At 44.6% G+C, this 22,676-nt stretch overlaps 1 protein-coding gene across 1 annotated transcript; it reads left to right on the forward strand.

Moving 5' to 3' along the window:
- The first annotated feature begins 1,021 nt into the window (after window positions 1-1,021).
- On the forward strand, window positions 1,022-21,412 carry FAM186A (family with sequence similarity 186 member A). Its single transcript, XM_083598532.1, has 8 exons — window positions 1,022-1,763; window positions 3,862-4,093; window positions 5,924-6,100; window positions 8,279-12,161; window positions 14,788-14,980; window positions 17,279-17,466; window positions 18,740-18,928; window positions 21,287-21,412. Exons 1-8 carry the CDS (start codon window positions 1,524-1,526, stop codon window positions 21,339-21,341), a joined length of 5,157 nt encoding a protein of 1,718 aa, XP_083454658.1. The 5' UTR covers window positions 1,022-1,523; the 3' UTR covers window positions 21,342-21,412.
- Window positions 21,413-22,676: the final 1,264 nt, after the last annotated feature.

Here is a 22,676-nt window from a genome sequence, read left to right on the forward strand (position 1 = left end):
TACTTGTTGTAATTTCCAATTTTTGGCCAACAAAATTCTAGCTGCAGTTGTGGCATACAAAAACAATCTAACATCTTTCTTGGGCAGTTCCAAACCTTTTATTCCAAGTAGAAAGGCTTCTGGTTTCTTAATAAATGTATATTTCAACATTTTTGGTGCTATGTGTAATTCTTGTTTAGATTCCGCTACTTTACCACGGAATCTAAAACACAATGACACGAAAGGGTACAGTCCAAACATTCATTCCCAAAATACTAGTTAATTAGAGACATCATTCCACAGAATGCCACTGATGTCTCGATTCACATTTATGTTTCTGAGTCAATTGTATCTAAGAAAAGATCTTCCTTAAGTAATACATCATTTAGAGTAGAAAAGCCCACTCTGTGCATACAGCAACACAGCCCGGTTCCATGGAATGTGCCAGGCTCAAAACAAGGAAAGATCAGATAGCTCTGTTAGCAAAACTTACTTCTTACAGATGGAGTTGTTTGATATACAGCGATGTGGTAAACATATATATTTTCTGTTCCTCGGCTCAATTTAAAGTTCTAGTTTTGGCTACTAAGCCTTAAATAAATTGTGACCAGGTTATTAGAAAGACTGTCTGCACCCATCCGAACTTGCAAAGGTCCTTAGGTCTTCTGTGCGGTGCAACTTGGAAACAGGTTGACAATTTTAAATATTTCATACTGCTAAATCCCTGCCCACCCTAGGATCTCTAAGCTCCAATCTTGGATAAGAAAACCAAAAAAAACCCCAAAACCGTATTATTACTAGCTCCAAGCATGCCACAGTATACAGTAGTACCTCGGGTTAAGTACTTAATTCGTTCCGGAGGTCTGTTCTTAACCTGAAACTCTTCTTAACCTGAAGCACCACTTTAGCTAATGGGGCCTCCTGCTGCCGCTGCGCCGCCGGAGCACGATTTCTGTTCTTATCCTGAAGCTAAGTTCTTAACCTGAGGTAATATTTCTGGGTTAGCAGAGTCTGTAACCTGAAGCGTATGTAACCTGAAGCGTATGTAACCCGAGGTACCACTGTATTCCCTTACAGCGAATACTTCTGAATGAGTTTCAGAAACGATGATGCTAGAACTGAGAGGCAGCTCTCTAAAGCTCATGTACAGCATGACAACCCTTTCTAGCTTGTATCTGGCAGAGCCGAGGAATGGAATAATCTACTGTTGAATTATCTGAGCAGTGAATTCCACCATCTCTCCAGGACACTAATGCATTCTGGGACTTGTATATAAAGCATGCATGAGCACATAGAACAACAAGTTTCTGTTCCGCGAGGCTTCTTTTTATGCGAATGAGCACCTGATGACGTCATGGATTAGAAGCCATAGAATGGCAACTATGACATCAACTACACAAACAGAACCCGTTCATCCCCTAGGGATGAGTTTCTGCCTAACAGCAAGGGGGTGTAATTAAACAGTTTGAAGAATAAGCCTACCACACAACTGAACAACTTGACCCTCTATAAAAAGCTGATTTGCCTTACTCTGTGCTGCAGCCATGGATTTCCCAAAGGTGGTTGGACTTGCATGGGAAAAGTCCCACATGGGTCCCGAATCTTCATCATCTTCAGGAAACTCAGGAAATGAAAGTGATAATGATTACGAACGCGATCAGGCCGGCCGCAATGTTGCAACCTACAAAAACGAAGCCGCTATTTCTACCATCGATGAAGTCCCCCCCGCTGTGCAGAATGTGTTGGATAAAATTGAGCTGGCCCAGCTGGAAAGAGCAAAGAAGGTATGTGTTGGAGAGAAAAACAGAGTTTCTGTCCTGGAGCAGGGACTGCTGATGGATGAGGGGGGTCAAATATGTGCAGCCTTTCACAATAGGTTTTCAACATGGACTCCTGCTGGCACGTTAAGCACAATTCTGCTCACCCCCCGAGAATTATATTTGAGAAAAGTCAGGAGAAATGGGAGTAATCCCAACTTCTGCAGGTAACTGATTCAAATGAACCAGATTAAGTCCTTCCATTTGCTTGTTTACCAGACCTGCTGTATTCATTGGATGCCTCTGTAGCCCTTGCAATGTGAGATGTGAAGAGTAAAGCTCCCATCAGCTATTAAGAACATATGAATAGCATAAGCAGATGTCTCCAGGAAACCCGTAAGCAAGACTTGGAAGGCAATAAGCCTCTTAGGAACATAAGAAAGTGCCTTCTACTGAACCAGGACTTTAGTTCATCTAGCTAAGTATTGGCTACACCAGTCATGGGAAATCTGGGGCCTTTCCAATGCTGTCAGAGCATGACACACATAGTCGCCAATGGGGATTATGGGATTTGCAGTCCAACAACATATGAAGGGCCAGATGTTGCTCCCAAGCAGCAGGTATTCATAAGTAAGATGCCTTTAAATCTAGACTGTGGTCCCACCTAGCCGTTGTGACTAAAAGGTGCCGATAGGCTTGTCTTCCATGTCTTTTAAAGCTATCCAAGGTAGTAATATTGTTATTTCTTGGGCACAAGTCCTTAATTATTGCTTTATCATTATATAATTTTTAGCAAATGTTTCAAACATTTCCACAATAATCTTCATATCAAAGTTACCTTTCTTCAAAAACTGACTTCCCAACCTCACTTCTCCAGTGTTTTTACTCAAACCTTTTTTACCTTTTCTTTTTATCTTTATCTATTACACAAAGTTTCTCCGTTACAATTATGTCTTTTTCATTTTTCGTCCTCTGCCTTTAACTCGAACCTTGCCCGCGATTTCATTTGATTACAGTTTTTTTTAAATAATCCACTAACTTACTTATTTACTAAGACTGATTAATATCTCCATACTGTACCCACTGGGTAGTGTGCTAAAAATAACACATACCATGATAAAATCAGAGTCATAGGAGCCAACTCCTAGGGGCAGAGAGGTCTTCTCACATGCCCCCCCCCCATATAATATTTGAGGGCGCTGGGGACCCCCAATGTTGATGGACATTGTCATTCAAATGGTGTGGGTGCACCATGTCATGTGATCGATTATGCGTGGAGGAGCTTACCTGGGCTTCCCCCATATTTTATTGAAGTTGGCACCCTTGATCAGCGTGAAACATTTACTAACACCACAGGTTCTTAAAGGTCCATTACTGTGTAGCCAGACAAAATGAGGATGTCTTCCTGTAATGGGAAGCATATTCACCCAGTGCTTTTCCAGCTGCACTGGCTCCCGGTGGAGTACAGGGTCAGATTTAAGGTGCTGCTTTTGACCTTTAAAGCCCTTCACAGCCTAGGACCCTCGTACCTACGGGACCGCCTCTCTCAGTATGCCCCACGGAGAGCCTCAAGGTCCATAAATAGCAACACCCTAGTGGTCCTGGGCCCTAAGGAAGTTAGATTAGCCTCAACCAGAGCCAGGGCCTTTTCAGCACTGGCTCCGGCCCGGTGGAACGCTCTGCCTCATGAGATCAGGGCCCTGCAGGATCTGATTTATTTCCTCAGGGCCTGTAAGACAGAGTTGTTCCACCTGGCCTTTGGCTTGGAGCCAATTTGATTCCCTCCCTCTCTTTCTTTTTTCTTTTCCTTCTCCTCCTGTGATGAGGCTACATTTTAATATTTTAATGTTTCAATATTTTAATGTTGTATTTTAATTTTGTTTTTAAGTTGTAATCATTCAACTTGTTTTTATTATTGCTTGTAAGCCGCTCTGAGCCTGGCCTTGGCTGGGGAGGGTGGGGTATAAAAAATATTATTATTATTATTATTATTAATGCTTTCAGCAAATGCTACAAGGATGGCTCAGTCAGGGGCAGGGAAGGAGATACATAACCAAGAAGTGGGCTCCTGAAACGCTTCTGAATATGTCCTGCCCTCACATCCATTGTAATTCTGTGCTTTCAGGATGTTTCTAAGAAGCTGTTTCGTATTCTGGACAATGTGAATCGGGCCTATGAACACTACAAAAAGGATGATGGGCTCGATCCTGAGATTGAAAGGGACTACTACCATTCACAAACCTGGGAAGAGACGAGCCGCCGGGCTCATTTTTTGGATGGAATTGATGACGTGCTAGATGAGAGCGTCTTCAAAATACAGGAATTAAAGGCAGTGCTGGAGGCGCTAAAATTCTGGCGTTAGTTCCATGGTGCTGGAAATGGGAGGGTATACTGTAGCAAGTGCCATCTTCTAGAACAGGGGTCAGCAAACTTTTTCAGCAGGGGGCCGGTCCACTGTCCCTCAGACCTTGTGGGGGGCCGGACTATATTTTGGGAAAAAATAATAATGAACGAATTCCTATGCCCTGCAAATAACCCAGAGATGCATTTTAAATAAAAGGACACTTTCTACTCATGTAAAAACACACTGATTCCTGGACCATCCGCAGGCCGGATTTAGAAGGCAATTGGGCTGGATTCGGCCCCCGAGCCTTAGTTTGCCTACCCATGTTCTAGAAAGCTAGAAAAGGGTATTGGAGCAAGGAATCTTAAGTCACTGTCAACACACGTGGGATAGAAAAAAAGTTCATACTGTGTGTGTCTGTATGCCAGCGAAATAACAATGAAACACTCACAATCACAAAGTACAACAAAGGGGGGGAAAGCCGCTGGAGAAACAAGGTTACCAAAAAACAAATGCCCTAAATGCCAAATGTCCCGTGGAATAGTAATGTCTGAACAAGCTACCCAAAACTATAGAACTGCAGCCTTCGAAGATGTCACAATTTTGAATTGGATTAGAGGATAGGCACCCTTAGCTAGTAAAGAGGAAGAATACATTCAGTTGACATTAACATGTGAACCAGCCTGCACAAAACATTACATGTACAGCACTGTAGCATTTCTGTCTTCCCAAATTGTCGCTTGTCTGAATTTTGGGATGAAATTCTCTAATCGCAAGTGTGTATAAAAATTGGGATCTGCTTACATACCTGTGGGTGACTTGCAGCAAGGTTTTCTAGCTCCCATTTGGTTTATAATAGCAACAACAAAATGGCTTTCCCTCTCCTAAATTGGGCTGTTGAAAATTAAAACTAACCAGGAGTAGACTTTTGTGCGAAAGGGCTATGGGCTTAGTCCACTCCAGTCCTGGCAATTGTACTGAAAACAAATGTACCCAGAGTGGCTCAAAGTAGACGTGGAGAGAAACCCCTGTTATTTAGTTTTAATTGTGTGTCTTTTGCATTTAGTTCTCGTTGTTAGATCTTGGGGATCTAGTTTTAAAAGTGTGGGAAGGAATCTGACAAGACCAAAGACTTCACACTTAAGATGTAGAGTTTTAAAAGTCACAAAAAGAACACTGAACTAGCCCAATAATGGCTACTTAAGCCAGCTGAGGGACACGGGTGGCGCTGTGGGTTAAACCACAGAGCCTAGGACTTGCCGATCAGAAGGTCGGCGGCTCAAATCCCCGTGACGGGTGAGCTCCTGTTGCTCAGTCCCTGCTCCTGCCAACCTAGCAGTTCGAAAGCACATCAAAGTGCAAGTAGATAAATAGGTACCACTCCGGTGGGAAGGTAAATGGTGTTTCCGTGCGCTGCTCTGGTTTGCCAGAAGCGGCTTAGTCATGCTGGCCACATGACACAGAAGCTGTACGCCGGCTCCCTCAGCCAATAAAGCGAGATGAGCGCCGCAACCCCAGAGTTGGTCATGACTGGACCCCTTTACCCTTTACCTTTTAAGCCAGCTGTGACACTCCAGGATTCAGGCAGAGAAGTATTTCTCAGCACCAACTTCCTCATCTTTTAAACCAGGACTGAACCTCCTTGGTGCCTTTCTGCATGCAAAGATATGGCTATAGCAGACTGGTTTCCTGAGAAAGCAAGGCCTTGGTGATAGTGTTTAACCAGTTAAATCTCTGTTCATTCGATGGATAAACTGGAGATTGCTTTTAAAAGGACAGCTTCTCATTTTACATCACGGGTGTTTCCATCTTGACTCACTTTGGGTTTAAACATTATTTCCAGATGAAATGCTGAAAGCGGTTGAACGAGAAGAAAAAGTCCTTGCCACTAATGACATAATTGAAGAGATGGAGGAGAAAATCCAGAATTTTATCAGTGCAATGGACTCAAAGATTCAGCATCTAATCAAACTATTCCGCCCACTTTTAGAAGGGAAAGCTAAGCAGAGACGGAAGTCAGGTACCTAAATGAGATGAATCTGTTAGAGAAAGAGGCTGCATCATCAGGAAGCAGAGGTCTATATTGTTGGGAGATAACTGGGGAATACCAGTCAGTGGCATAGCGTGGGGGGTGCAGGGGGGGCCGGCCGCACCGGGCGCAACATCTGGGGGTTAGGGTTAGGGGGCGCAAATCCACGGGTTAGGGGGCGCAAATTACTTGCCTTGCCCCGGGTGCTGACAACCCACGCTATGCCACTGATACCAGTTAATCCTGAAGTCCCACATGTGTGGGGAACTACAAAGGAAAAAACAGCTGATTTTTTTTTTTAAACCAACCCACAGGGTTTGACTTTAGCCAAAGCAGCCCCTAGCAGAACTTAAAACACAGATCTATGTAGCATTTGTAAGCATGGGAAATAGGTTGTTAGAACTTTAAATATCCGAATATTAAGCACTTACAATTGAGCTCCCCTGCTTCTACCCATCTTGGAGTGAATAGACTACAACTTTGAGTAAGTTTAAATACTTACATCAATCATAGGTCTCACTCATGCACCATTCAGTGCTACAGCAGAAACAGCACAGGCAAGGTATTATTGGTTGCAAAATACAAAAAAAACTTTCAAGCTTGGAGTATTATTACTATTATTATTATACTGCCCTACAGCTGCAGGTCTCAGCGGTTCATGGGATAAAATCAGAATATAAAAACACAAAGTACATAAAACAGAAACAGAAACAGTTTGGGCTAGGGAGCTCCAGCATCATGCATGATATCAGCTTACATGGTTAAAACGAAGAGAAAGGGAAGGCAGAGGAACAGGAAATTGACAGAGTTGAGGGGTGTGTGAGGTAGCTGTGTCTCCTCTAGAAATTTACAACTCTGTGGTCCTTAACTCCTTCATTTACCAACTAGCATAGATATGCATTGTTAGGTTTGACTGCAAAAACTCCCACATATGTTTGGCTTGAAAGAAATAAAAGTACTGATAAACCAAACAGCACACCAAAACTCAAGGAACCTGTGTCAGAACCCAGCAGTAAACTCCGTCATCTTGGACAATTAAGCCAGCATCAGAGTTTGCACAGGGTGGGGCAGTCGCTAGGGGTTTTAGTGGGAAAGAAATAAAGACACTTGCAAGGAAGAGCTGCAAGCCTTGTTCATTTTGTGTGTGTCAGTGGCATATTTAGTTTAAGGGTCTCTCTCATCCCCTGCTCTCTTGATGGTCTGTGCCAGCTGTGTGCTCCTCTTATCGGTTGACAGAGTTCGGGAGCCTATTTCCAAGGAGATTTTGCTTCCCCAAAATGTCTGTCCATCTACTTTAGATAAACAAATATTTATCTATCTATATATATATCCTGCTTTTCAATGTCTCAAAGCGATTTACAAGTATAAAAAATTAGAATATACAAAATTTGAAACATGAACTTAAATCTCTGAAATTTAAAATGTCAAGAATTTAAACAAGAACACGAGAAACATTAAAACATGGTAGAGAAATATCCATGATGCAAAGGCTTCCTGAAATAAAATGGTTTAAACTAGGCACCTGAAACTCAGCAGAGATGGTGCCTGTCTTCTAGGGGGAGAGAGTTTAGCAGAGCTGGGCCTGCAACACTGAAGGCAGAATGTCTTGTTGACACAAGTAATACTTCTGGTTTATTCTGGAGGCCTCAAGTGCCTTATTAAACCATGGTCTCCTTTGATGATCTGATTGCACTCACTTTGGGACAAGACTGATTGCAAGTGGCTGTAGCATGTTTGTTACATTTAGGACAGCACACAAAGTTTTATTGGGCTGGATCTACACTCGCCTTTTCATTATTAGAATGATACTAGAAATATCGTTCTAAAACATAAAGACAGGAAACGTCCCCTTTGGTTTTCGTTTTGCTTTCTTTCCCCGCAGTCTCTCTCCCTGATTTCTGGTTGCTCTGCAGTGCCCTCTGGTGTCACATTTCTATAACACACTATGAACATTAAAGAAAAGAACGTCTTGTGACTATATGGTTACCGGAATCATTCCTTAACTCCTTTTTAACGTTAAAAACCATGAGTGTAGATCCGCCCTTGATTTATAAGGAAGTTCACAGTGTCACTGTGCAACAATTCCTGTTCCAGAGGTACTTTATCACTGGGCTAATTTTACTTTGTGTATACTCTAATGCCTTCTTGTTATCTCTTCGATTATTTCAGGTCACAGAAATGCCATGTTTAAAACATGGAGAGACAAAGTGGCCGATGCGCCCCAGGAAGGGGAGCCTATTACAGCAGAGCGGATGTTGGACGATGACCCTCTTACATTCAGCCGCACTAATGAGCTCAACAACATGATGCAAGAAATGGTAGATTCTCCGACTTTTTTGAAAATAGAGCATCCAGCAGTCAAGTACATTGTAACCATGGTAGCTAACCTAGCTAAGGCCTACAGCCTTCTAGGGAAGCAGTATCGCAGCCTTAAAATCAAGTGTGAAACGGAGAGCGCCTTGGAAAGCAAGAAGCCAGACCCACACATTGCAACTCTGCAAAGGGAGCTGCGAACGGCCCTGGAGAGGAAAACAGCAATGGAAATTCAAGTCCACACCGTTGAAGAGATGTGCAAGACACTCATGATTACTAACGAAGCATTGCACAGGGAGCTGCAGGAGGCAAATGAGAGGGCAATGGTGGCACGCCAAGCCACCCTCAGACCTGCTGTAAGTAGGATTCCTGAGAAACTTCCCACAGGGAGTATGAAAGATATGAAGGAAGTCAAGAGTGAGAAAGAAATCAAGGATGAGAAAGAAATCAAGGATGAGAAAGAAATCAAGGGTGAGAAAGAAATCAAAGATGAGAGATATATGAAGCTCCACGCTGAGCTTGCAGGAATGAGAAGTGTGAAAGCTGAAGAAAAGAGCACTTATGAGGAGAGTACAAAACTCCACACTGAACTTGCAGAAAGTAGAAGTGTGAAAGTTGAAGAAAAGGGCACTTATGAGGAGAGTACAAAACTCCACACTGAATTTGCAGAAATGATAAGTGTGAAAGTTGAAGAAGGGGGCACATTTGATGAGTCACCCAGGCAGCAGAAACCCACGGTCGAAACCATTGACCCTGACCAGCTGCAAGAAACACCTTCCGATGCAGAAGTACCTCTGACGTTTCTTTCAGTAAGAGCTCGGGACAGCAAAACTGGGCTGTCACGACTGACAGTTGTAGGCCCGACGTCCTCAGACCTGTCACAGGCATCCTCTGAGCTATCACAGATATCGTCCGACGAAACGGGAGACACAGAAGCTGCTGGAAAAGAAACAGCAACAGCAGCACCTAGCAAATTTGCAGGAAAGAAACGGGGGTCAAGGACAGCTGCCTGGAAAAAAATACAAACATCCCTTTTGAAAATGCCGTCACCACAAAAATTGGCTGGCAAAAGCCACCAAGAACCTGAAGGGACACAAGCTCTCCAACAGCCGGCTGAAAGCCCTCCCCCTAAGCCCATTCTCAAACGGGTCGCCAGGGAGAGTGTCGGTGAAGCGGAAGTCGAAGAATCATCTCAAGAGCCAGCAGAAGGACTCCCAAGCCCCCCAACAAAGCGCAAGTTCTCCATGAAAAAGACGGCAGGGCAATTGGTCAAGGTTGTCAAAGAGAGAAAGGTGGTCAAGTTTGACGACGATGAGCCGACTCAAGAGCCTGAGACAGCTCCAGGTGTCCAGAAGGAGGAGGGCGCAGAGGTCCCAGGGGAAAGCTCATCACCACAAGCAGGAGAAGCCGAGGAATCAAGCCATGAGACAGTAGGTAGGCCCAAAGGGAAGAAGCGCCCCAGCAGAAGCAGCCCAGCAGGTGTGCCACAGCCAAAGTGGGCAGAGAAGACAGGAGATGTCATCCGTGGTTTAGGCAAAAAGCTGCAAGAGCTTGCTAGCGATAGAGGTGGTGTGTTAGATGCAGAGGCTCTCAAACGCATTTTTGAGGAACTGGACGCAACCTATCAAGACACAGTGCAGGAAGAGAAGCCCGAAAGTCGTGATGATGTTCCAGGAGAAGTGCCTGAAGGCCGTGTCAGTGGTCCGGCAGAGGAGGCTGGAAGCAGCCCCGTAGACCAGGAGGACGCACTATTCACTGTAGAAATCCCCACGTTGCCTTCTGCATTTGTGCAGAAAAGGCAAAGATACTCAATTGTTGAGGAACTCCCTGGAGAGGATACAAGCTCTGCGCTGCAAGAATTTCAGGAAGTCATCCTTGCTTGCTTAGATGAGAAGATAGAGAAGTTAAAGAGGAGTCTCTCAGGCAGCTGGAAGCCGTCAACAAAATCCCAGCCCACACATACACTAACCAAAGAGATCTCCGAGGCAATAGACAGAAAACTGGATGAATGCATCCTGATGAAGCAGAAAGTATCTGCTGGACGGAAGAAACAGAAGTTTGCAAGGAGCACAGAGGGCACAGAGGTTGAGTTGGAAGAGGAAGATGGGAAGGGAATCAAACTTCCATCTTTGTCCTTTAGCAGTCCTGTGGTGTCCCAGGAGTCTTCAAGTAGCTCTTTCAGCTCTGGGACGGAATGGGATCAAGAAACGACAACAGGACAGGCCTCGCCCTTCAAGTCCCAGCGACATCAAAGAAAGAAGAAGGAGGAAGAAGAAGAAAAAGAAAAAGAAGAAGAAAAAGAAAAAGAAGAGCAGAAAGAAGAAGAGTTGCAGAGAGATCAGAAGGAGCCCCAGTTGCAAGTGGAGGAAGAAGACTTGACCAAGGTTTCACATCCTATGGAAGGAGAACAACCTCCAGAACGTCAGCCTGATGAAGCAGATGTGCAAGCCAAGGTCTCGTGGCAGGAATTGGAAAAGGAATTGGCAAAACAATCTTCTGCGGAAAAACTTAAGCATGCCCAGAAAGGAAAAGGGCCATGGCGCAAAGAGAGCAAGTCAGATTTGGAAAGTGATAGCTCACGGGAGCTCAGCAGAGAAAAGCAGCTTTGGTACTTGCAAATCCAGGAGCAGCTGCAGGAGGAGAAGCAGCGGCTGCATGAAGAACAGGCCCGGCTGCAGGAGGAACGCCACAGGCTGCAAGAGGAACAAGAATACCAGCTGCATTGGCAGGAGATGTGCGAGGGGCAGCGGCAGCAGTGGGAGCGGGAGAAGGAGCAGCAGAAGGAGCAGGAGCGCATGTGGCAGGCGCAGGCCGAGCACTGGCAGCTCCTGCAGCAGCAGAACGAGGAGCAGGAGCAATTCTGGGCCAGGCAGCGGGAGCAGCAGAAGGAGCAGCAGGACCTGTTGCAGAAGGCGGTTGAGCAGCTGCAGCTGGAGAAAAGGGAGCTGCTGGCGCTGCGAGGGAAGCAAGCAGAGGAGCAGTGGCGCTGGAGCCAGCTGAAGGAGCGGCACGAGAAGCAGCAGCTCCTCTGGCAAGAGGAGGACATGGAGCAGGAGAGGAAGAGGAGCCAGTGGCAGGAGCAGCTGCAGCTGCAGGAGCAGCGGATGGAGGCCCTGCGGCAAGAGCAGCAGGAGCAGGAGGAGAAGAACTTGCGGTGGCTGCAGGAGCAGAAGGAGAAGCAGGAGGAGATGGAGCGCCTTTGGGAGATGCGCTGGGAGCAGCAGTTGCTCCGCTGGCGCCATCAGATGCAGATGCAGAGGCTGCAAGTCCAGAAAGTGAAGATGAAGCAGCAGCAGATGCAGAAGGAAGAAAAGGCCTTGCTTCCCAAGCTGAAAGTGGTGGAAGGTGCAATTCTGGATCAATTTTCCAAGCGATATAAGATTGCTTCCCCCCGTAAAGAAAGGCGATATGCTTCTCCTAGCCCCCTGCTAAGCCCCGTGCCTAGTTCACAGTTTGACGAGGATACCTATGAGCTGGAATCCACTTGGTTCCCCAGGCTGTTCACCAAAGCGGAGGAGTTTGCTGCACCCGGCACCACAGAGAAGCGTTACTGGATAAACGTAGAAGCTCAGAGGAGAAACCTGGAGGTGTTGGGGGAAGCTGTCCGGAAGGCTGGCATCTCCCCAGAACTCTACACCCTCACCAAAGGGATAATCAAGCAAGCATTGCACAGCAATGTGGAAAGGCTGGCTTTGCTCTTCCGGAAATACATCGCCTTCCGCCATCTCCAGCAGGTCAGGTAAGACTAAAAATCTTAATGTGAAGCTACTGGGAATTTTTTTTTCTGACCTTAGGGAAATGTCTTAAGAATAAGTATTGATATTTAGGTTTGGATGAGAGTAAAGATCGGATAAAGTAAAAGTAAAAGTGGCTTTTAAAAAAATATTGTAAAATTAAGGATTTTGTTGATAAGATGTTTGAAAAAGAAATTTATGTGGTATTGGTAAAAAGACATAAAGGATTATTTTAAAACAAATTATTAAGATAAAAATTAGGTTAAGGATTTGCTGAAACAACAATTTAAATTAGAATACAAAAATGGGAGGTGTGAGGAGGTCAAGGAAATAAGTAAAGGAAGAAAGTTATGTAAAGGTTTGATTTGTTTCTTTTTCCTTTTTTAATGTTTGTATTTCATTTTGTCTTTTTAAAATTTCTTTTCTTTCTTTTTTGTTATTGTAACTTTTAAAATCTTGAATAAATATTTTTTTTAAAAAAAAAGCTACTGGGAACCTTAGCGTTGGCGCACAGTGTGGTGACAGCGCATTGCCCCCAGACTATATTTAAAGAGCACGACAGAAAACAAGTTGAACTAGTCATCCGTCTATGGACAGTTGGAAGGATGTGCTGTTGTCACATGTATATAATTTTAAGAGCAATCTAAAATTATATATGTTGAATAGTGGAAAAGATGGACAAAGGACACAGCTCTGTTGGATTCACAGCTCTTTATTGCATCAGTTAGAACTGCTCCTGGAATCAGACTGACTGCAGCCTAGCTGGCGGCTTTATATAATACTAAGAAACAGTAACAACTCACAACTAGCTAACCAATCAGGAGCGACATTTTTCAATCCTTCATTTACATACTGGTGGCCCTGAGTGAGAACTGCCACTAATCTTAATACTTAACACCATATATATCTCATTATAGTTTTACCAAACTGTTACCATACACTCGAGGAGGACATGGAGCAAGGCCAAGGTGGACTAAGGCCTGGGGAGAAGAGGTGTTGCCTGGGAGAAGTCCTAGGACACTTCCGGACTGTCGCTGTTTTGGGGTGGGATTCAACCACAAACAGTAAACTCGGTTTGTACGACTACAGTTGATTGGGAGGTTTTGCAACCCCGCCTTCCAAAAAGTTCAGGTGTTTGGGCTAAGGAAAGTTGCAGGAAAATATACTGGAGACGGGGGGGTGTGGGGTGGGATAACACTTGTTTTGATGCAATGTCATCTAACTTCCCCGAAAATAATAAGAATGAGGTAAAAGTAAAGGACTTCTGGACTGTTAAGTCCAGTCAAAGGCAACTATGGGTGCGGCGCTCATCTTGCTTTTCAGGCTAAGGGAGCCGGTGTTTGTCCACAGACAGCTTTCCGGGTCATGTGGCCCTTGAAGCTGACTCAGAAACTCCAGCGGGTGAAGAATGCCGCGGCGAGACACCTTATGGGGTCCTCGCCGCAGGATCACATTCATTCAGTGCTTTACCAGCTGCACTGGCTCCTGGTGAAGTACAGGGTCAGGTTTAAGGTGCTGGTTTTGACCTTTAAAGCCCTATGTGGCCTAGGACCCTCGTACCTACAGGACCGCCTTTCCTGGTATGCCCCGTGGAGGACCTTAAGGTCCATAAATAATAACACTTTGGAAGTCCCAAGCCCCAAGGAGGTTAGATTGGCCTCAACCAGGGCCAGGGCCTTTTCAGTTCTGGCCCCGGCCTGGTGGAACGCCCTACCGTAGGAGATCAGGGCCCTGTGGGATTTGACATCTTTCCACAGGGCCTGCAAGATGGAGCTGTTCTGCCTGGCCTTTGGGCTGGACTCAGTCTAACCCCCCCTCTCATTTTTTTTTATGGAACCCCTTATATGGGATTTTTTATATAAATTTCCCCTCGGCTCTTTTTGCTGGCCCATGTAGGACCAGCATGGATAGCTGGCCCCGGTGAATATTTGATGTTTTCTCCCCTTATGGCTTTGATCTATGGGCTACCACTAAAACGAGGCTGCATTTTAAACTGTATTCTAACTTATATTTTAATCAACTTTGTTTGGTTTTTTAAAAAAATGTTTTTACTGTATTTATATTCAGTGTTAGGTGCCCTGAGGCCAGTCTTGGCTGGGGAGGGCGGGGTATAAATAGAAATTTATTATTATTATTATTATTATTATTATTATTATTATTAAACCGCTTCTGGCACACGGAGGACTGTGACGATTGCCAGAGCACACGGAGACGCTGTTTACCTACCCGCCACAGTGGTACCTATTTAACTACTTGCACTGGCATGCTTTCAAACTGCTAGGTTGGCAGGAGCTGGGACAGAGCAATGGGAGCTCACCCCATCGCGGGGATTCGAACCCCCAACCTTCCAATCAGCAAGCCCAAGAGGCTCAGTGGTTTAGACCACAGCGCCACCTGCTCTCTTTAATAAGAATGAATGCTTATTAAACAGCCAGCATGATATCATCTCCTTGCAGCCCAATCAGGATGAATGTTCAATAGCCAGGTCATCCATAAGTGGTTCCAAATGCCAGGTAGAGAGGCTGGGAGTACCAGAATGGGTGCTCAGGCTAAGGACTAAGCAGCTGGGCTTTCTTTGTACTAAAGGAAAGAGTTATCCACATTTATATTCCTCCTGCCCTGTATTTGCAGAGAAACCTTACTTATTCGGTTGGAGGCTGCCAAAGAAGCCAAGGACGGTGTTAGAATGCAGGTTTTGTACAAGATGGTAGACAAGCTAGATGCTCACCAGAAAAGAGTTATGGGGCACTGGACTGTTAAACAGATGATGGCAGAGAAGCAGCGTCGGCGCTGCCTTCAAAGGATGATTGCCTTGTTTGCTCAGGTGAGCCTAAGAGAATGAAGGGTTCACAACTCAGAGCTGGTGTTTTACTTTCACCTCATGTCAGGATGAGTTTCTCTTACTGCCTTTTTTCATTTCAATCTATAGAACCCAGCCTCTTGGATAATGGCGTTGTCCTAAGTGAATCTCCACTCCCCGTCTCTCCCACTTCCTCATTCCTCATCATCATCACCTCCTCTACGGGTGCTGCTACGCACCCTCTGTCTTTGAGCTCTTTGCTCTCCTACTTTTAAGGCCCGCCGTGTTCCAGGAGATGGAGGGTCTGGAATGCTTCCTAATGACAATGTGTCAGCTGGGTGTTCTGGCTCTCCCATGATTCCCCAGCTTTCCCTCATCTGCATCTGAGCTTCAACCTCCCTCAACCCCTTGTTGTAAATCTATACTGTCTTCCTCTTCCTCTTCTTTGGAAGGGTCAGGTTGGGAAGGCGGTCTCCACCATTTCTCCTCTGCCTAGTCCCTGACACCCCGAGGATGATTACCCCCATAGTAAATTTCCTATCCCTTGTGAGCAACTCACTGCATGAATCGTGAGTTTCGCCACCCAATCTGCACCAGTAGCAGACAGTGGCAGCAGGGGTAAGGATACTCACTGTTTGGTGATGGCTCCCACTCACAGGGGGGCGGGGAGTTTCTGCTTTGTGATACAGTCACAGTGGGCTTGGGAAACTCACTATGTATATGCCGGAAAATCAGAGTCTATAGTTTTGGCATGGGGAATTGCTCTTCTGTGCACACCAACTTTCCACTAAAAGTCACAGGGGGGAAAGTATACCTCTTCGGTGAGTGCTTGAGCCCACAGTTCAGTCTTTGGTCTGAAACAAATCTTATTCTCTATCCCACATATAAGGAGAAAGGTAGGGCTGAGTGCTATATTGATATATCATCCAAAACTGGTTTGAAATCCATATCGTGATATTGGTTTCATAGTTTTCGACCTGGTAATATATCACAAATCATGGTGGGTGGGTGGGTGTGCTATGCAGAAATCACAATGTGGGGGAAACCATGAAGCCAGCTAATGCTTCTCTCAATTCCTGCAGCCCCTGTTAAGTCTGCCAGCTTAACTCTCCCCTGCCTCCTGCAGTGGGCATTGAATCACAAGAGCAGACGCAGGCAAAAATCATGATGCAGGAAAAACCGTGAAGGCAGTCAATCCCTCTGCATAGCTCCATCCTTATTTCAGGCATCGTGGTATATCATGATGTTTAGCTGGTGATATATCACGATGTTAAAAACTGTGGGAATGTTCAGGGATGCAGGAGAGGATATATTGTCTGATTATAGCCTTTCCAACTTGTGTTAACAAGTTAACAATTTAGCAGAGTAACATTCCCGTTTTTAAACTTGCAGCAGATGCATTTGCTCAGGCTCGCTAAAGCTTCTATAATAACTGTTCTGGTATTTTCCTCTTATTCCCTCATAAAAGATAAGGCACGACACAGTCTTCTATAAGTATAAAAAGGTTTACTCACACATCATTCTGTTTACAATAGGATCCCAGAAGGCAGACTTAGCTTAGAAAAGTAACATATACAGTGGTACCTCAGGATGTGAACAGGATCCGTTCCGGAGCCCCATTCATATCCCGAACGGAACGCAAGACGGGACAGTGCGTCTGCGGGTCACATTTCGCTGCTTCCGAGCATGCGTGTGACATCATTTTGAGCGTCTGTGCATGCGCGAGCGGCGAAACCCGGAAGTAATGTGCTCCGTTATTTCCGGGTTGCTGCGGAGCACAACTGGAACGCGCTCAGCCCGAAGCACATTCGAGGTATGACTGTACCTAGAAACTATCTCATAAGAAGGCAAGTCCCTTTGTCCTCTCTTGGCTAAGCCAAGAGAGCATATTTGGCTAAGCAGATGTTGCTTCTTTGATGCATGTAGTCAAAAAGAGAGAGATGGCTGCCCTGTCCTGTGCTTTTGTTGTTACCTGCGCAGGTGAGGCCATGCCCACCTCTAGTCACATGCAGAGGAAGTCTGTCCCAGCCCAGAAGAAAACAGGAAGTTTACCTGCTGGCTGGACAAACATTCCTCCCCATGTGTAAACATGTTCACTCTAGGAATGTTGTACTTGACTGCTCTTGTGTTTCACATCCCACAAAAACCAGGGGCAAGAAAATAGCAGAGCTTTGTTTGGCGGTCTCGTATTTTGAGCAACATTAGTAAGATGGCTTCTGTCTCTCAATCTTCCCTTTGCCCCATTCCTCCAGCTGCATGGTAGATCCTTCCCTGAACCTTTGTCTGCATCAGGCAAACTGACTGCTCTTTCTCTCTGCACAGCTCCGCTTGAGCGCCAAACTCCAGCTTACCAACCCATGCCCCTTGTTGATCAAAGCAGGAGATAGAACAAAGAGGGAAAGCATACACGTGCCCAACATTGGACCTGTCTTCCTGAAGCCCAGAACCCACCCAAGCCCCCTGGTTTGTGCAAAGAAACAACAAGATTTAACATTTTCAGCTACAATCAGGTACAGTATAATAGGTTCTTGGAGGGAGCTCCCATGAGGTTGCAGTCTCTGTGGCCCGATTCAATTTCGCGCTAGCGTAAGGGCAAGAATAGGGACGCGGGTGGTGCTGTGGGTTAAACCACAGAGCCTAGGGCTTGCCGATCAGAAGGTCGGCGGTTCGAATCCCCGCGACGGGGTGAGCTCCCGTTGCTCGGTCCCTGCTCCTGCCAACCTAGCAGTTCGAAAGCACGTCAAAGTGCAAGTAGCACTTCCCGCTCCAGCGGGAAGGTAAACGGCATTTCCGTGCGCTGCTCTGGTTCGCCAGAAGCGGCTTAGTCATGCTAGCCACATGACCCAGAAGCTGTACGCCAGCTCCCTCGGCCAATAAAGCAAGATGAGCGCCGCAACCCCAGAGTCGGTCACGACTGGACCTAATGGTCAGGGGTCCCTTTACCTTTACCTTTAAGGGCGAGAATAAAGATTGAAAATGAAAACCGAAAACTGAATATGAGAATCCACACAACTATTGCTCTAGCAGGAAACTGGTTGTGCAACGTGAAGTATCGGGGCTACAGCAATGTGTTGCACGACCAGCCACGGAAAGCATGCTTTCTTCCTGAACCTTCTCATGCAGAAGCCATTCCTCCAGTGCAGCTACTATACCGCTAGGGGATTTTAACATACCACTCCATGGTATTCCTCCCTATGTCAGGAAACCTAAGTATTACTTCTTAGAAGAAGGAGTATTTTTAAAATTACACTCTATTCAATATCAAAATAGCTCATCATCTTGGCTCAGGGCAAATATCCAACAGATAATGACCATTCAAATCCATGTAAAACTAATGTTCTATAAATACAAAAGAAAGAGAATCAGAATCCCTCTCTGAAGCCTCTTTAAAAAACAAAACAAAACCAATTTTTGGAAGGCAATAGAGAGCTTCACAGAGGAGGGTCTCCTAATCTCAGCATCCATCAGCTGCTTCTTCAGATCTCGATCAAACAACTAGCCCACTGGACTGTTTGGGCTTACTGAGATCCAAATGACTCATTACACCACACATGAAATGGTAGCCCAACAGCTATTTCAGGACAGGAAAAGTTGGACAACCAGGACAGAAAAACAGCAGAAGATCATCCCTTGATCATTACTTCCCAATGGTTTTTCTTCTCTTCAGAGTGTTAGTTGCACGTTAGAAATATAAGGATTGGATTGGCACTTTTCTTTAAGGTAGTGGCTTACTTCAAAGCGTTTTCTTTCTTTGATGTATAATGGCATTCCTCCTCTTAATAGGGAGCAAAGCGGTGAACAGATAGAATCACTGTGGAAGACGGATATCACGGAATTTAGTATCCCCCTTGGACCCAAAGAGCCTGTGTCTCTGATGTGGTCTGAGGCATGCGGCTTTCCGGATATCCCTAGACTTTTGGAACTAGACATTTCCTCCATTAGGAAGCAACCCTTACGAAGTATCAAGACTCGGTAAGTGGCCCTCCGTTATTTGAATTTCTATTCTTCCATCTAGCAGAATGATAAAAGAAGACCAGCTGCATAATTCATTGTAATTTTCTAGCGTTGTCATACAGTGCAAAAGGAGTCAATGTCACTTCTTTGGTTTCATGCATCTAAGAACATAAGAAGAGCCAACTGGATCAGGCCAATGGCTCCTCTATTTCACCTTTCTGTTCTCAGAGTGGCCACCCAGATGCCTGTGGGAAATCTGTGTGTTCACATATTAGGAGAAATACATCGCTAGGAAACACAATTAGGAGATGAAGAGGCGTGAGAGGATACTACCATATTTTTCCGTGTATAAGACAAGGTTATTTTCTATTTTAAAAATTCGTCAGAAATTTGGGGGTCGTCTTATACACGAAACATGGGCATCCAGGGAGATTTTTATTTTATTTTAAGGTAATGTCCAGGATTTTGGCTTGGGCGGGCTGGAGTGTGCGTTCAGTGGAGCCATTGGGGGTTGTGGCAATCACCCCCCAAAAGGGTTGACAACTTGTCGCTGTCGCCGATTGTGCGGATTTTCACTTCTACTTTAGGGTTTGGGCAACCCTAAGATATTGTTTTCTTAACTTTCGGTTCCAAAAAATAGGGGTCATTTTATACATGGGTGCATCCTATGCACAGAAAAATACGGTATTTCCTGTCACTCTGTCAGAGGTGCAACTGAGGCGAGAGACATTCTAGTGCCTGAGACAGAGGTTTAAAATATTATTGGGTAAAAATATAATAATAAACTAAATTACTGACATTTTGCTGCTTTTTAATAGGTTTAGTAAAAAAAAGTTAATCCTTTAATAATCTGCCATCTGGGGCAAGCTGTCCCACTCTGCCTGTAGGGAGGTCTAATTCTAGCACGTCAAAGTGCAAGTAGATAAATAGGTACCGCTCCGGCGGGAAGGTAAACAGCGTTTCCGTGTGCTGCTCTGGTTTGCCAGATGCGGCTTAGTCATGCTGGCCACATGACTTGGACAAACGCCGGCTCCCTCGGCCAATAAAGCAAGATGAGCGCCGCAACCCCAGAGTCATCCGCGACTGGACCTAACGGTCAGCGGTCCCTTTACCTTTACCTTTACCAAGTGTTTTAGAAGGCTTCCCAGTGGCATGATACACTTCTCTACAAGTTGTTTGACTCCATTTCCCATCAACCCAGGCCACTGGCCTTGCTGGCTGGGAATGATGGGAGTTATAGTATAATAATAATAATAATAATATGGTGGGCACCATGTCGGGAAGTCTGTAATTACACGCAAACACACACCATAGGCTAACAGTCTGGCTAAATATGTGAATTATTTTAATTGCTGTTTAAGACAGGTTTTATAGTATTCACGGAATATAATTAGTATCGGTATGAATGCCACATTTCAATTATCAACACAAAATATCAAATAAATGCATCCAAAGCTTAGGTCACCCCCACATCTGAAAGGCAGCATACTGAAATGCTGCTTTTATTAAAAGAATAAACAAAATATAAGGTCCACAACCGGATTTATTGAGAAGGAATGAGAACAAGCAGCTAGAGACATCACTTCTTGTATGGACTTAGTCAGACAAAAGCCAAAAATTTGGATAGAGAAAGGGTTGTGTAAGGAGGGGTTTTAGCCCCCTTTTCTCAGTTTCCAGCACTTTTTGAAGCGACCTGGTGACTGGTATATAACATCACTTTTTGACAACCATGCCCCGAAAATAAAGGAGTATTTGATAACATATAAAATGTTTGAGCTACTTATGGTACTTTGTAGAATTGTCTACAGAGGTCACTGTTGAGCAGCACAAAGTTATTATGACTCTGTGTTCAGCTCCATTCTGCACTCTTGTTTTCCCATATATATTTCCCCCAAACAAACCATGTGAGGTAGGCCAAGAACAAATGCCGGTTACTGTTTGAAATAAATTAAGCCACAAACCCAGGTTCGGATGTCATGCTATACCAAATAATATGAGCAAAAGTAGCAAGAGAGGAATGAAATACCCACAATTTTAAAAGTATGTTACAATTCAGCAACTAGCAGTCCCAAACAACCAGCAAATATTAATCTCAAACAATCAGGGTCCCATGAACATCTAAACAATTAAACTAAATATAGTTTAGTGAACCATGGTTTAAAGTGATATGTGAGTAAGGCCTACAGTGTTTTCGATGTTTTTCAACTTAGCTCAAATTGATCCCAATTTCATTCCTTTTCTTAGAGGCATTGCTACATTTTTAAAGCTGCCTCTGAAACAGAGGAATTTCCTTAGTTTTCAGTGCAAAGTATCTAATAGTTATGAAATAGTTAATATTTTATATTATTCCTTAACTGTTGTTTTTTTCTCTTGTAGGATTCAGAACATTCCCAGGTGGAAGTTATCTGGATATAATTTTATGCATTTGTAATTTAGATAGTAATTCATTCAGAGTGTCAGTGTGTAATTTAATCCAATATGTAATATATCTATAACACAGGTTGACTGGGAGCACATTTATTCTAGATCTGAGGTATTAATGTGTGATCTGGTGTTGTTAGTCACTAAAGGGGTGAAATTGGGAGTCCTTCAAGTCATGCTTGATTCTTTACTCCAGGTAGAAGTGGGACTGTTGGGGAGGGAAAGGATGTTTTGAGCCAGGACACCTAGCTAAACTTTACATGCAAAACATCATGTTTGAAATATATATAGCAAAACTCCAGCGGCTGCTTCTGTTACAGAAAATGTGCTTCAGGGGGTGGCATTTTTAGGGGGAAAGTAGTAAGTGGACTCGTAGGGTTGCCATATGTCCTCTTTTTCCAGGATATGTCCTCTTTTTCAGGGGTTAAACAAAAGCATAGTGGCAATTTGCTTAGCTATTTCCCCTGCTGAACTTCCAAGATGAGACATGAATCCCAAATTCATAAGGCATGATTCACACTGAAGAGATTCACACAAGCAGTGGGGGAGTCCTCTAAACTTGGTAGTCATTGAAAGCAGTTAGAAGTTCTTTTCAATTAATAGGTATAGCTGTCAACTTTTCCCTTTTCTTGTGAGGAATCCTATTCGGAATAAGGGAATTTCCCTTAAAAAAAGGGAAAAGTTAACAGCTATGTTAATAAGTAGAGAGCAAGGGGAAGGGATCCCTTAATTATTTTTTTAAAATGTTAAGCACATGAATCCACCCCATGGAGCAAGCACATACATACACTGTCTCTCCCCACACACCCCTCCAGTTGCAAGAGCCCTAAGAAACAGTGCCAGAGTTTTGTGCCCAATCCAAGCTCACTTGCCACCCAGAAACTCTTTCACAGGTTTTTCCCCGGCCAGCAAGCAAGCGTAAGCTGAGGCTGGATTATTCATGGATCTTTATTGTGGCTTTCACTGGGCAATTAACAAGATAAGCGAGTCCCTGGCAGGGGATGGTGCCGTGGACCCCCTGGGTGTGTTCCACGGACACCCAGGGGTCCCCAGACCCCCCAACTGGGAACCACTGGTCCAATATTTTACCCAGAATGCCTTCTGGGAACTGCCATCTTGCAGTCAGATCCACTTTTTCAGTATGAAAATAACATTTAAGACTTCAGATAACTTTTCTTAATCTATCTCATTCGCTCACACACAAGGTTGGTCACCTATCCACCTCTACCTGTGAAAATGCAGCTGGGAAAGTACCTTTAGAACAGATTCCGGTTTGTGGGCATGTGTAGCAGGCAGAGGAGTAGATGGACTGTCACGCACTAATAAGATGACTTGCCTTGGATTC

Source organism: Podarcis filfolensis, assembly GCF_964270895.1.
Source record: "Podarcis filfolensis genome assembly, chromosome: 2".
Classification (NCBI taxonomy): domain Eukaryota; kingdom Metazoa; phylum Chordata; class Lepidosauria; order Squamata; family Lacertidae; genus Podarcis; species Podarcis filfolensis.

Coding starts and splice junctions, on each gene's coding strand:
- FAM186A (XM_083598532.1), top strand. CDS start 1,524: ATGGATTTCCCAAAGGTGGTTGGACTTGCATGGGAAAAGTCCCACATG. Junction 1,764..3,861: donor AGCTGGAAAGAGCAAAGAAG/GTATGTGTTGGA, acceptor CTGTGCTTTCAG/GATGTTTCTAAGAAGCTGTT. Junction 14,981..17,278: donor TGATTGCCTTGTTTGCTCAG/GTGAGCCTAAGA, acceptor CTCTCTGCACAG/CTCCGCTTGAGCGCCAAACT.